The 15,491-nt window shown below is 38.7% G+C and overlaps 1 protein-coding gene across 2 annotated transcripts; it reads left to right on the top strand.

Annotated features, from left to right (window-relative positions):
• The first annotated feature begins 5,389 nt into the window (after positions 1-5,389).
• On the top strand, positions 5,390-14,314 carry eif2b4 (eukaryotic translation initiation factor 2B, subunit 4 delta). Of its 2 annotated transcripts, XM_059355677.1 has the most exons (13): positions 5,390-5,507; positions 6,035-6,072; positions 7,047-7,212; positions 7,474-7,689; positions 7,771-7,853; positions 9,516-9,607; positions 10,876-10,990; positions 11,358-11,434; positions 11,560-11,662; positions 11,791-11,918; positions 12,172-12,349; positions 12,832-13,012; positions 13,978-14,314. In XM_059355677.1, the coding sequence occupies exons 1-13, from the start codon at positions 5,486-5,488 to the stop codon at positions 14,175-14,177; spliced, it is 1,599 nt and encodes a 532-aa protein (XP_059211660.1). In that variant the 5' UTR covers positions 5,390-5,485; the 3' UTR covers positions 14,178-14,314. The 2 variants fall into 2 exon arrangements, with proteins under 2 accessions (XP_059211660.1, XP_059211659.1); XM_059355676.1 differs by lacking the exon at positions 5,390-5,507 and having other exon boundaries at positions 5,868-6,072.
• Positions 14,315-15,491: the final 1,177 nt, after the last annotated feature.

The following is a 15,491-nucleotide window of genomic DNA, read 5'->3' as shown; positions in this document are numbered from 1 at the left end:
TTTAAAGTGGCTTTTAAGTCAGTATAATGGTCATTGTTTGCTTTAAATAAAGTAAAAAAGAAATAAATAAATGCACAAACTTTGCATGCAAAACATATATTTTTTAAAGTATTATTAAAATATGAAATCTATGCAGAACATGCATGCAAAACATAAAAAATATTCATTTAAATTTGTATTATTATTAAAATATTAAATATATGCAGGCAAAGCAGACAAAAAATGTTTTTATTTTATTTTTTATTATTTTGCATTATCAGTATCATAATCAGTATAACTATGGGTGTTATTATATATAATCCTTGCAATAAAACGTAACCTTTTCTACAAAGCCTGTGTCTATAATGCTTCATAAACATACTGATTTGTAATCGGCATATAGCACTGTATAATAATAATCATTAGCACTTAGAAATATTCCTAATGTCTCAAGTCAAGAATCATAATATTTCATAATTGACGGTCACTCACTGACATGGTTTTTTTTGTCTCTAATGTTTTAATATTAGGATTAATCTACCCCCCTACCCAAACCCTATAATCATGTTATAGTTCATTATAAACATGGGCCTCAGAAAGAAAGATTTTCATTTACATTTAAACTATTTCTTTGATTTAACTCTTCACACAGACACATCTTAAATTACAGTCAGTGTTGTCCTGTAAGTGTCATGGTGGCAGGATGGTCACCTTGTGGCCACAAGAGAATTTATTGCTTGTTTTTATGGTGCCACAAGAGCACCCATATAACTTATTCACACTCCTCACATATCATTGGCTATGCTTCATTAACAGAGGTTTACATTACACTTTATCAAAAGGATTTACCTCATTTGGTTGACTTGTCTTGTGTCTACCTCACAAAGGTCACCGTGTCAAGGCGGCATGTCGTCACATAAAAATTTGTGGGATACTTTGACAACAGTCACTTTTTCCTCCAAACTGTAAATGATACAATGAAACTAAAGTGAAGCGCAAACTGGGATGAAACTCAACCTTGGCTTCAGCTGTGACTCGTGGCCTGCTGTTCTGACTGTACCCCCAAACCCAATAAAACACGCCCATCGTGCAGTTGCTTCCTTGTTTCTCTGTATCCCTCTCTTTCTCCCCCTTTTTTTCCTCCAAAAAGGAGCCATTGACATTCGGTGTAAAATAGAGGCAGGGTGGGGTGGGGGCTGAACAGAGGAACGGCAGGGGTGTAGGGTGTCTCGAGCCCAGTGCGAACAGCTGAGAGGTGTGATTTCACAGGCTGGCTCCCCCCTGTCAGGGCCCTGATTGGGCCGGACAGGAGGCGCAGGAGAGGCCCGGGCTTCTAAAGGACACCAACAGGTGGGAGGCCGCTTTGGAGGGGGGCGCTCCTGGCGGGATAGAAAAGGCCGATCTGCAAGGCCTGTAGTGGGCACAATCCACCGGGCCAGATATGGAGGAGGATGGTTGATCGCAGGATGAGCACAGAGAGGAGAGGGGCAGGGGGAAGCTGGGGAACGGTTCTCAGGGAACAGAGGAACAGTTTGAGATGGCTTTGAAGGAGTAAGGTTGGTGTGAGAGTTTGGGCTTTTCTGTGGTCAGATACTTTTTGTAGGTTTCTTTTTTGTTGGTTAATGCAAAAGGTTCATAGTTCTTAGTCCTTCTTAGTCCTGCTAGTTTCCTTGATTTGGCAGCACCATGTGATTAAAATCAGGCGTCAAACCAGTTGTTAGATGTCTTCTGTAAGTTTTACGATAGACGCTGTGGCAGCCTGACACCTCTGTCAGGTGAGGGGAAGCTGAGGTGTGATACAGGAAAGAATCATCACAGTCCAATCAAAGTAGTCTTTCTTATGGCCATTTGGTTCAGAGCTGCTTGACATAGAAGTGCTTAGATTTATCAAAGAAGTCACCACAAGCAGCAGCAGCAGACAGTGTAGCAGAGGCCGGCTGAACCCAGTGTGGCCTCAAGCTCAACTCAAGAAAACCACAAGAGGAGACGCAACAGAATGCAATAAAGGTGAGTAAAAAAACATTTTCAATGCATTTCAAAACGTGATTTCTTTCTATATCTGTTCTTTAAAGGGGGTTTATTACACAGTTGTTGGGATCAACATGACTTGGCGGGCTGTAATGTTTAGGAAATAGCTCAGATTGTGACCTTTGTGTGCTGGAAGTCAGAATTCGCCTCGCCCTCCAGAGCTATTTAAACACAAGGGAGTTCAGCATCATTGCATTGGCATCGGAGAGCTACATGGGTTGGTATTAAGCTGGCTGAATATTTATTGTCACGGCCAAACAATGACGTTAATATTTATGTTTTAGCGTCCTGATTGTTGCTGGTATTAGAAGACAACAGCAGGAGAATAAACCTCAAATAAGACACACTTCAGAATCAGAAACAGGTTTATTTTCAAGTAGTTTACTTTGATGTTTGGTGCAAACCTTTAACATATTAGGAGATATTTAACCACCTAAGAACACAAATATAGAATAGAGAAATACAAAAAAAGCATGAAAAAGACACTTTAAAAATACTCTAACAAATATGTACCATATGATATAGCAATTCAACTTTAAATTTCCTCTTCTGTCAAACTAAAATGTGATTTTCTAACAAGTGGCGCAGATGATCGAGGCCGCCATCACGTGTTCCTTCAGCCCCGGCCTTCCCCGCTCGCTCTGTCACAGTTAACCATTGTTAAGCCGGGTGTTCCTGCTGCTCTGACTATGAAAGGGTGCTTTGTGTCCGAGGAGCGGTGAATCCAGTTGTTGCCCCTTGTGAGGACATGCTTCCTTATATCCCCATATTAATACACCACTTATGGAATGTAAGGAAGTGTGTGGTTTCAAGGGGACGTGAGCACCGACCACACTTGGACGAAGAAGACATGTCTGATTTTCCAAAATGTAAAAAAAGCTGGAGCTTCATTCTGCCTTTGTGTGTTTTATGAGCTGGGTGGGTTGGGGGATGTCAGGGTTCATGAGCATGTGTGGTAATGTGTCAGGACAACAGGTGAGAGGCCTGTTCCCTCTCCTTCAGCCCAGGCACACACATACACAGTTAGTATTACTCTCAGCGCCGATGATCGGGTCTCAGGGACTTCTTGACAAAATTCCTGCCCTGCCCCAACGGCTGACAGTCAAGGAGGATTGACAGACCACAGCTGTCACCCATTATAGCAACCGCAGGACTCTCAAAAAAGGCAGCGGGGAGGGAGGGCAGGGATGTGGAGCTGTCACTGAGAGTGAAGGTTCGCTCCTGCAGGCTGGATTTGGAAGGAAACGGGGCGATGTCACCGGCTGTCAGGGTTCCCAAACCTCTAAATAGGAACTATCTGCTTGGTAACATGAAGTGCTGTGACTATGTCAGTGATGATGTTTTTTTTCTCTCTCTATGTTTCATCAGGTAAGACTGAAGAGGACATGACAACCAGATGACATCCACCTTCTATTTCCTCTCTTCCTCCTCTCTCATTTCCTTCTTTTTCTACGTGCTCCACCCCCTGTAACCTTCCCTCCTCTCTCCTCCCTCCTAACTTCACTGCATGTCCTCCTGCCCCCCCCCCTCACTCTGCCTCTTGCAGCTGAAGCAACACGCCTTGCTGTGGCTGGTCAAACGGAACCAAGTCAGGTGTTTCTGTGAGGTTTGGTCCCCTTCAACCAGCTACTGCGTCGTGAATTCAGTCAGCGTGGAATCAAAGACACAGTGGTGTTGTGGTGTATGCTGCATACTCTGGAGGTGGTAGTCTGTTTATAATGATAGATTGTTTATTTTTTTCTTCAGTAATTTGGTGTTGCTTGTTACCTGTATGGCAATGTATGTATGAAATAGTAAATAAAAAGTTGCTGACAACATGCAGTGGTGGATTGAATTTTTTTCTAAATGTCAAAAGTTTGAAAAACAGATTCATAGTGTGTTTCTGTAGGTTTTTTTTCTTGTTGTTCATAATAATTTAAGGTATAAAATGTGTAAGTGTCCTTCAAGTATTACTCTGTTAGTAGTGTAATAATAAGCCATTGTGTACAGTTAAAGTCTAACCATAACATTTTGCATTACACCACCAACTGTTTAATTTTTGATGATTCATACAGTATGCACAACACCACATTCAGCACTAAATACCTCCACCATAAAGTCTAACTTGGCCTTCTTAGGGGAAATTAAAGTAAGGTTTTGATTACTTCTGTAAACTCTGTTTTACATTCATGCAACTACTTTGTGAGAAACTGTGTTCCTTGTCATATGTCCTAAAAGTCATTTGAGTGTCCTGAAAAATGAAATTGCTCAAAATAGAACATAACATTTTTCTTCATTTTTATCACAAACAAATAAAAAGAGATACAAAACTCATTGGTCTAATAAATACAGTGTGGTTAACCACCTATAGCAGTATATGAAACATTTTTGAGATATGCACCTCATGACATAAATGTAATGGTGGAATGAAGTGGACTGCTAGTAACTAAACCCTGCAGGCACAAACATTTTTTATGCCCAGGTCAATTTTAAGGTGTTGGCCTATTTTGCTTCCATTACATGTCTTCATTAAGACTAAGGAAAGAAAGCCTCCAAAATACACATTTGGGGGGTTATTTGGCTATTTGTATTTGCAAATATCTCCCAAATTAGATCATGCCACATTTGCATATTTAAACATTTCACAAAATTTGAAATACAAAAATTGTCTTAATGTATGTAATTAACTAGACAAGTTTTGTGTTGATATCTATCTTATACAATATATGGTTGTTATCTATAATTATTAAAAAAATAAAATTATTTTTAAAATGTGCACATATTCACCTATAGGGTCATGCAGAATGTATGGAATTTTATAATAGGCCTACTTACATTTTTCTCTTACCCTGAGACAGAAATTGTCTCTTCACTAGCATTTAAATACACCAAACTTTCCAGTTTAATTTTGAATTCTGAATATTTTCAAAGAGTAGTGTGCTCATATATCATGAATAGCCTAATGAGGTTATAAAAGCCGGATGATTTTCATAATTTTTTTAAAAATTTCTTTATGGCTGATGAGGGCATTTTCTGACTTGTGGGGAGATACAAAGAAATATCCAAAAGCCCATCTGTAAATGCCCTTTGACATTGACAAAATAAAACACAAACATTTTGAACATTGCTTTATCCAATGTCCAGACTTTTGTCATGGAAATATATGCAAATTGGCACTTACTTAATAACATTTGAAAATTCGAAAAATATTTGTCTTAATGTAAGCGATAAATTAGTTTCATGGTGATATCTATCACGCCCAATGACAGCTGGGATAGGCTCCAGGCCCCCGCGACCCGAGTACGGATACGCAGTTAACGATAATGGATGGATGAGATCTATTAGTTAAAATGTTTTATCCTTTATATTTTATACAGTCTGTTTATCATCTGTAGTGTGATTTGGAAGAGCAGCACTATATATGTCCACACGGGGGCGGTATCAGTTTTGCGGGCTGTAGTTTGTGCAGCAGCAGAGGAAGTGCAGCAGCATCGTAAACATGGCTGACAGTGGAGTGACAGGTGAGTTCGGGAGTGTATAACAGCTGGACTTTATAACTGTTTCCAGGTCTTTTCTTATTTCTTTACTCCGAGCCCAGCGAGAAAATATCTAGCAGTTATATTTCGTGTTTTGTGGTCGTTTGGTTTGGCTTGTAGCAAAGTTAATTTCTCCTAAGCTAGTGCTGCTAACGTTAGCATCTGAAGCAAGTCTACGGAGCCATGGCGCTAGACAGTAGTTTAACGCCAGACATCGTCATGTTATTGCATCAGCTTTTTAGTTGTTTTTTTAAAATTAACAGAACAACTAAAATGGCTGTTTTAAGTGGTCACTGTGCTGTGCAGATGATGGTAGCTAATCACTTCTGTGACTGGTGTCGTTAGCATGATGCAAACCTAGCGACTTCAGTGACATGTTGCCAGCGAACAACATCACTATCACTAAAGGACTGTTGGCTAAAAAACCCACTGGTCTTGTTGTTATTATACAAAGAAAATACGCGTGCGGTGATCTGATGTAATCATGCTTTCATCCACTGGTTGTTTTACAGATGGACCTGAATCGAAAGAGGACATTGAACGAGCAAAGGTTGGTATTTTCTGGATTTTTGCGTCACTTTCATACAAGGCTACATATTTGGCTTATGGCTACCACTAACACTAACACTAGAAGACTGAAAGGCTTTTAAAACTCTGACACCCTCTCGTATCTAAAGGTAGTGTTTTCAGGCACAGGCTGAAATATTTAAATTACAGGGTCGCTATTTACAAGGCTACAACTAGATTTCTTTAAAGATTATTTCCCATCCTGCTCCTGATGGAAATTTCACCCTAAACTCCCTTTATTCAGTGTGAGCTATTAACACTTCATATGTTCGCAAAAACGTCCAACTCTAGTAACTCAAGAGGAAAGACCTTATATGCTGACAGTATTTTTGTGAATTCTGCACCAATATAGAATATATTAAGAAAAAACAACCTTTGTATTTGTGTTCAAACTTTACATTTGTTTATTTAGTCGCTTAAACTTGCTACCAAGGTTAGCTGTGCTGTAACAGGGGGAATAAAAGGACAGTTTAAAAAAAAATCATTTGTATTTATTTACTTTTTTAAATTAAAATTTCTCTACTGAAATAAGTGATTGTTGGTGGATCAGCTACATGTCAAATTAAAGGGTGACTTGTAATACCATTGTCTTGTTGACTCCACAACTCCTCCAGTTTCTCTTTCTTTCCTTGTTTGGTGCTGGAGAGGTTGCATTTTTGAAAATTATTGAACTTCAGTCTTTTCATAAGCTTACAACTTACAATTCTATTAAAATGTTTGATTTCAGTGTAATGTAGATAGGAAATAGACTTACTTAAGACAACTTGGACTGAATCTTATGACCACCTTACACTGAAAGATTGAGATCACAGGAGCACACCACAACTCCAGCAAAACTCGAATTATTTGAAATTCGCCTACAGCAGTGAGGTTTTTTTTTGTGTGGTTAGAACAACATCTGTTGTAATTTTTTTAAATTCTTTTGTTGACCTTTTTCTTGACACGCTTGCTTGACAGACGGAAGGCAAAGAGCTGACCAAAGAGGAGAAGCAGCGGCTGAGGAAAGAGAAGAAACAGCAGAAGAAAAACAAAGAGAAAAAAGATGAGAAGAAGAAGGAAGAGAAGCCTGTCAGTTCAGCTGCTCCGCCTTCCCAGCCTCCAACACAACCCCCCACACAGAAAGGTGCATATTAACAACACCGATGATTGGTGCAGTTGAGCAGAGGATTGCATCTCTGATATTTGCCAAGAAAATGTTCTTTCTAACTGTGATCTGTTGCTGTACAACCACGAGTCCAAAGAAGTTGGAATAAATAAAAACCGAAAGCTATAATGCTTCGTGGCATATATTCAATTGAAAACTGTACAAAGACACTATATGTTATGTTAAACTGATAAACTTTATATATATATATTTTTACCCTGACCGTGCTGTCTCCCTCAGCTCCTTCAGCAGTGCCCGCTCCTGCTCCCGTTCCTGTGCCTGCCTCAGAAACTCCTGCCCAAGGAGACAAGCCAGCTAAGAGTAAAGCAGACCTGAAAGCTGAGAGGAGAGCTCGGCAAGAGGCTGAGAGAGCCTCCAAGCAGGGCAAGAAGGGAGACGTGGGACAGCCGGCCGCCCCGGGCAAACCTAAAGCCCCGCCTAATGAGCTGCAGCCAGGTAATCTCGGAGCTTGGCATAATTAATGACAATGATGCATTTTATACTGTGGAGAGGGTCACATTTTTTTTGTGTTTCCAGTGGTGAAGAGGCTCCCAGAACATATCCAAGTGGACAACCCGGAAGTTTTAAAGAAACTCGCAAAGAAGCTGGAAAGACAACAGGTTAGTAACTTCATGTGTCGTCTATAAATAAAACTCTTGAATCATGAAAGCATGCTTTGTTTGATTCAGATCAGTTTGTCTTGACATAAAGAGCGTATTCTGCCAGACAGCACCTCGTGTGTGTGTTTTAGCATTTTTGGTTAGATCTTATGCACAACCTAGATTCAAAAAAAGTTGGGACACAGTGTAAAACATAAATAAAAAAAGAATGCATCAAATTCACAGTGTTTATATATACAAAAATAAACGTTTTCAGTTTTAATATAATATATATTTGTATAGTTTTCAATTTAATATATGTCACAAAGGATTAGCAAATTGTGTGTTTTATATTTTATTTATGCTTTTTCACAACATCCCAATTTCTTTGCAAGTGTTGTTTTATAAAGGAAGGAACCATAAAAACCATTTAAAATGACTCAAGGCATGGTGATGATTCTTACTAATCTTTTTGGGAATGAACACTAATTTAGAATTGACTGGATGATTGTTTTAATCAGACACATACTGCAAATATATATATATATATATATATATATATATATATATAATATATAGACATTATAATGTAAAACATAGATTGAATTTGGTGGTGCTCCGTGCTAAACGGGTAGTTTTCTCCTTATTTTTTAAATGTCATTTATTAATAAAATAGTGTCTATTTGAGTATCCTGGTGTGCGCTGGATACTTTGATATGTTGGATTAACTGAAGTCTACCCTGCACCCAGGGGAAACCACTGCTGGGCATGGTGTGTTTTCAGTTTTTTTGGCTATTATTTCATGTGTTTTATACGATAAATTGCATAAAAGCTCAACTGGTCAACCTTCTCATTGACCCTGTTTGTAATAAATCACTCAATAAATAATAATAAATCGATCAAAAGCTTTTAAACAGCTTTGACACACTGGACCCAAAATGTCAGCTCATGACACAAAAGGTCAAGCAGACCAAACAATGACAGATGTTGGAGAAAACTGAAAAGCGAGTGTTAAAATTATCAATGGGATGTGGTCATTTCAGAAGAACTGAAAGAAAAAGGTGAAAAGACAAATACTGCATGTTGTGGGCTTCAGGTGCTTAATTAAATTGGTTACAAATATCTGTTCCATTTCCTCTCAAATTAAAGTAATTTCTGAGTTGTCATCACTACGGATAATCCAAACACCACCAACCGTCCTACAATACAGATTGTTAGAAAATGGCAGTGTGTTAATCAGAAGTCATAACTGCATGTGATCATACCTAACATTTCTTTCAGACACCAGGGTGCAATGCTGCTACAAATGCCAAGGTCTGACTTTCCCCGAAACATTAATGTGTGCCATTGACTTTCGTCTAGTTTTGTTTGCTAACCTGTAGTTGTTATTGTACTCCAGAACCACTCAGTCATGATAAGTAAAGGATTCAATTTTTTTTTTAATCAAATGAGACAGGGGTGATGCGTCAGTGGGATGTGTTCAGTTGAGAAGTCGCTAACATGTTCATTGTTTCTTTTTGTTCTTTGTGTTTACCTACAACACTGTGGTCCATTGAAATTCACCTACTCTTATCACTGGATTTTGCCTAGTCTGTGCTGTGACTGTGTGTTGACCTCATGACCTCAGTTGTAACCTGTGAATTACTGAGGATTGATGGCAGTGGACTGTCTGCTCTATTTCAGATCCCGCTTCGGTTGGACTACGGTTACAAAGTCAGCCTGTTTTCTCATCTCCACCAGTACAGCCGCAACGCCCCTCTAACACAGCAACTCAGGTAAACTGACAATATACCAAATAGTACAGTGGGTCATTTTGTTGTCAATGGAGAGTTAGAACCAGAGTAGTTTCAGGGCGTTTATTTTTGTTAAATTGTTGAATTAAATTGTTTTACTTCATTTTTGAACGTCTGGGATAGGTAATATTTATCTCAACATCATGTTTTTGTTGTTCTTTTTGAACAAGGTCTTTTTATTTGAGATTTTCACATTATACAAAATACAAACATAATACAAACAGTAACTAATCCCTAGTTGCCACCGCCCACCCTCCCATCCACCAGACCTGTACCGCTAAATCAAAGACAGTCATTTCATGTACTTGTTGATAGGGTGAGTCACGTAAACAAAAATAATGGAGACAGAAAGAACATATGTGAGACTACAAGTAAGAGGTTAACATGTATTACAGGATGACATTTTCTGCTTCCATTTGGTCCACAAAATCCAAGAAAGGCTGCCAGGTTGCATAGAATTTCAAAACGGACCCTTGGAGAGAGTATCTTATTTTTTCTAGCTTCAGATGTTGCATAGTATCTCTAATCCAATGGGAGTATGAAGGAGGAAGAGGGTCTTTCCATCTGAACAAAATCAGTCGTCTGGCCAGTAGTGTGCAAAAGGCCACCACATTAGACTTAGAATTATTTAAATTCACAGCCTGTGGGGTGATACCAAATAGAGCAGTAAGAGGGGATGGATCTATCGGCTCCATTAATATTTTAGAGAGTATTGAAAATTGACCGCCAGAAGTGGTGTAATTTTGGACATGTCCAAAACGTGTGTAGTAGAGTTGCAGGAGCTTTCTTGCATCTATCGCAGGTAGGGTTTAACTCTGGTCTAATTTTGGACAGCCTAACCTTTGACCAGTGAAGCCGGTGCACTATCCTGAATTGTACGACTTGTTTCTGTTGTTCTATGGAAGAATTGATTATATATTTTATAATTGAAACTTGATAAAGTTCTGCTTACAAATAAATCCCTTGAAATGTCATGTTTTTTAATTGTACTATTTTGCATGGATGTCTGCTTATGACAAAACAAAATGTTGATATTAATGTTTGGATATGATACAGTTAGTTTAAATTACCCCAACATTTGGAATATTTCCAAAATTCCCCAGCTTAACTTCCCATGGAAAGTTTCATGAAATTTACTGGAAATTTTTTTTACCCCTTGACATCCCTAATAATAACACAGTTACAGTGCCAAAAGGGATTCAGAGGGTTAAATCTGACTTGTTGTTATTGACTGTTTCTATGTGTTGCAGCATTCCCTCCACAGTGATTCACCCTGCTATTGTTCGCCTGGGTCTCCAGTATTCACAGGGAATTGTGGCAGGATCCAACGCTCGCTCTGTCGCACTGCTGCATGCCTTTAAACAGGTAGAGAGCACAAACTAATTAGTCTTTTGGTATTTAGACCAAAGCATCATTTCAGTTGTTCGGTTCTCTCAATGAAAGTGCAAGATGGAGACACACCCCTCCATAGCCTTAAATGTTACTGCTTCAAACTCCCACATACAAATTTAAACCAGCGATACATTGCAGTCTCCAGCTTTTCAAGTAATGTAATGTTTAGCTGCAGGCTGTCCTTCCAGCAGAGCAGCTCAGCGTCAGCTTCTCAGCAGCCAGTAATGCCAACACATTTCCTTCAGTAACTGACTTCTCTTCTGTGAGGTTAACATCTTTTTTTAAATTTTTATTGTGGACAGATTTCAAGTAAACCGAGTGTATTTTCCCCCTGCATTAGGTAATAAGGGACTATACTACGCCTCCAAATGAGGAGCTATCTAGAGACTTGGTCAACAAGCTGAAACCTTATATCAGGTAAAAAACATTGTTTTTATTTTAGTAGTAACTTAGTAAGATATTATCACTAGTCCTAATGAGATTAAGTGTGACTACTAACTGTTCCCCTAATTTGTCACTTCTTTTGTCTTATTTTTCTGCAGTTTTTTGAATCAATGTCGCCCTCTGTCAGCCAGCATGGGTAATGCCATCAAATACATAAAGAAAGAGATCTCCAATATTCCTAGTCAATGCAAAGAGGAAGAGGTGATTGTCAAACAGAATTTAGCCATAAACTCAACATGTTGTAGTGAACATATTCCATATGGATTAATGTTACTGATTAGAGTGTCCATGTCTTCCCTCCCTCATGTATTCTCTCTTTCTCTGTTTAGGCAAAGAAAAAGCTGCAGAGCTGCATCGATAGCTACATTGATGAGAAGATCAACCTTGCTGCTAAAGCTATCGCCAAGTCCTCCATAGAAAAGATCAGTGACGGAGATGTCATCCTAGTCTACGGATGGTGAGCTTGTTAAAGCTGACACGCAAGGAAAAAAATCATATTGAACAGTCATAGCTGTGTTTTCGTTCCAGCTGTAGAAACTGCACATCTGTTGCCAGGAATCGCTGAATTGTTTGTCATGAAAATAACGCAACACTCGTGTATCCAGACTTTGAAACACTTTCTCTTCCCTTTTCTCGACTCGACCATTAAACTCCCACCTTCCTTCCACATTCCTCTCTAACATCACCAACTTCCATCTTCCTCTGCTCAGTTCGTCGCTGGTCAACCACATCCTGTGCGAGGCCTTTGAGAAGAACAGGAAGTTCCGTGTGATCGTGGTGGACAGCAGGCCTCGACTGGAGGGCCGGGAAGCCCTGAGGCGGCTCGTCCGAAGAGGCATCAGCTGCACCTATGTCCTTATCTCTGCTGTTTCTTACATCCTTCCAGAGGTACAATCACACATTGGAGCAAGGCATTGATATTCACCCAAAGCATGCTGTAGAACCTGATAATGTAATAAATTCCCGATAATGTAATAACCCCGATAATGTAATAAAAATCTGCCCTTGAGTCCATTGAAAATGTAATAAAAATAAAGTGCATTTCCCAATAATGTAATACACTTTTTACCAATAATTTAATAAAGTATAACACCAAGCACCTTTAGATTTCAAGAAGCTGTTGAATGCATTCGTGTGTCATGGATACCTCGTTTGTGAAAAACGGATGAACGGGTCAAAAGTTAATAAACATTCAACTTTGACCTGTTGGTGGCGCTAGAGCTCTTGAGCTAGAGTTGCCTACTCAGTGTCACCACTTGAAGATTTTTATTACATTATCGGGGATATTACATTATCGGGAATTTATTACATTATCAGGTTCTACACATGCTAAATTGTCAAATTAATGCCTTGAACTTGCCCCACCGCAGGTATCGAAGGTGTTCCTTGGTGCTCACGCTCTGCTGGCCAACGGTTACGTCATGTCTCGTGTGGGGACATCACAGATAGCTCTGGTGGCCAAAGCCTTTAACGTGCCTGTGCTGGTGTGTTGTGAGACATACAAGTTTTGTGAGAGGGTGCAGACTGATTCCTTCGTGTCCAATGAACTAGGTATGCAAAACATAGTCAGTAGCTTGTTGAATTTGTGTCTTTTTATTTTAAGTGACTTGATTTCTTTTCCTCATTTCTAATCAGGACTCCAGACTAACTTTTTCCCCAGCGTCCTGCAACTGTTTAATTGAATCTGTCTTCAATTCAAAATGTTGCTGCTTTAATTATTTCTTTAGTAGTTGGAGGCATACAAAGACATCATTAAAATGTTGAGGAAATAAATCATTATATTTATTTTATTTTCTAACTAAGTACATTTACTCAATTACTTTACTTAAGTACAGTTTGAGGTACTATACTTGAGTATTTCCATTTTATGTGACTTTATACTTCTACTTCACTACATTTTGAAGCAAATATTGAACTTTTTATTCCACTACATTTATCTGCCAGCTTTAGTTACTTTTCAGGTCAAGATTTACCATAAAAAACATGATAACTTTAAAGGGATTAGGCATTTTTTAAATAAAACCTCATAACAGTATATTGACTAGTTAAAATTACCTTGATTAAAAAGAAAAAAGTAATCAAAAGTAATAACCCAATAATATGTAATATATTTTTGAATATAACAATCTCAGTGAGTCCATTCTGAGTACTTTTACTTTTAATACTTTACGTACATTTTTGATACTGGTACTTCAAAGTAAGTTTTAAATGCAGGACTTTTACTTGTAGTGGAGTAATTCTGCAGTGTGTTTTATACTTGTTTATAGCCCAATTAAAATTCACATTAAAAGATACAAGATTAACAAAAAAAAATTTCTGAGTAGATACTGTTTCTACTAGGGAAAGTCTCTGTTCGCCTCAAACACATTTTCTGTCCTCCCCGGGACAATGGGACGCCGCTAGTCTCGAGCCCTGCTTCAAATACAGCTTTTGCTCAATTTTTTTACCTCTGCATTGATTTAAATTCCTTTCACGCATATTAGATGAGAGAACTGATCTTCATGTGTGCCTTTCAGATGACCCTGATGACCTCATTGTGACGCGTAAAGGAAAGACCCAGCTGGAGCACTGGCAGGACGTGCCCTCGCTCGGCCTGCTTAATCTGGTGTACGACGTGACGCCGCCCGATTTCGTGGACTTAGTCATCACAGATCTGGGAATGATCCCGTGCACCTCGGTCCCCGTGGTGCTGCGAGTCAAAAACGTGGACCTGTGAACGACCTCCTGCTCACGTCAGCTCAGAGGCTGTTGCTCTGTGGGAGTCGGTGGTCTCGAATGCTTACACACAACACAAAATATCGTGCTTTTAGCATGCAATAAATATATATCTGAAATGGCATACGCTTTTTAAAACGAGTCCATGTGTGTTTTTATGGTAGGATTGGATAATTACAAAGATTTGTTACCCTGGGGACGAGGAGGCTGCTTTTGTCTTTTTTAATATTGGGTATAGGCAAGATGTTTTAATAGCTCCATGTTGTGAACTGTTTCTTTACAACAGAACATTTAATTGCCAGTATTTAGAGCAGAACAATTCCACTGTGGTTCACAACACACACTCATTGTCAGCCACAGCATGCAATTTAAAAATGGCCAGAAATGGTTCCCTAATTACAGTCGGGGCTGCAGTATCTCTGAAGAATTTATGTCAGCCATAAAATTCCTTCGACGAGTTTTTATGACCTGATCAATTGGACCGGATAAAGAAGAGCGCGACATAAACCAGGTAGTAAAACATTTTTTTGGCAGAATAACTCTAGAATAACTAATTTTTTATTGTTTTGTCCACAAAGTCAACACATGATGCTTATGTGCTTCAAATCTCATATTGGCACAATTTTCAGTCATAAACAAAATGTTGGAGGAAGCAGCATTTTATCCATAGCTGTCTCTTCCTCTGCAGTAACTATTAACGCAATGGTTGGCTGTTCAATCACAAATGCTTATATGTGCTTAGCTTCATGATGGTAACTCAAGCAAAGCAATAAATATATTGTTTTTAATATTTTATTAGAACCCTGAAACTCCAGGAAGAAACATCAAAACCCCTCAACCATCAACATCGAGACATTTTCCACATTTCAGCAGGTGAGTTCAGTGAAACTCCGCAGTAGGCACAACATTTCAAATAGTCTTGAAGTCAAAGTATACAATATGTTATAAATTCATAAAAGCAGGTGACAACTCAACAACATTTTAGTTGACCATTAAAAACTCATTGTCTCTCTTTTTGAATCCATCTTGATACAGAAAATCTTAAAGACATTATGATTCATAGTGAACCTGACTTGACTTTTACTCTGAGTGAAGTACATGTTCAACATGCAATAAACATTTTGACAAATTCTACAAATGTCAAATGTAAGGTTGTCAAAAATGCAGAGTTTAAAGCAATATGGTTTCCATTAATTATGCATTATTCAAAGTATTGAAGGTTTGTATAAATAACCCTTAAGGAGTACTGTACGGTGTTTACAAGTGAAGCAACATTAGAGAAAACAAAAACAATACTTAAAGCAACAACAAATAA

The sequence above is a fragment of the Centropristis striata genome, chromosome 18, assembly GCF_030273125.1.
Source record: "Centropristis striata isolate RG_2023a ecotype Rhode Island chromosome 18, C.striata_1.0, whole genome shotgun sequence".
NCBI classification, from domain to species: domain Eukaryota; kingdom Metazoa; phylum Chordata; class Actinopteri; order Perciformes; family Serranidae; genus Centropristis; species Centropristis striata.
The sequence above is the reverse complement of the archived record's forward strand: the minus strand, read 5'-3'. Positions and strand labels throughout refer to the sequence as shown.

Bases quoted from the DNA above. Each gene is read 5' to 3' on its own strand.
- eif2b4 (XM_059355676.1), top strand. From the start codon at position 6,007: ATGCTTTCATCCACTGGTTGTTTTACAGATGGACCTGAATCGAAAGAG. The intron at 11,435-11,559 runs GTAAAAAACATT...ATTTTTCTGCAG, and splicing joins AAGCTGAAACCTTATATCAG to TTTTTTGAATCAATGTCGCC. The intron at 11,663-11,790 runs GTGATTGTCAAA...TTCTCTGTTTAG, and splicing joins GTCAATGCAAAGAGGAAGAG to GCAAAGAAAAAGCTGCAGAG.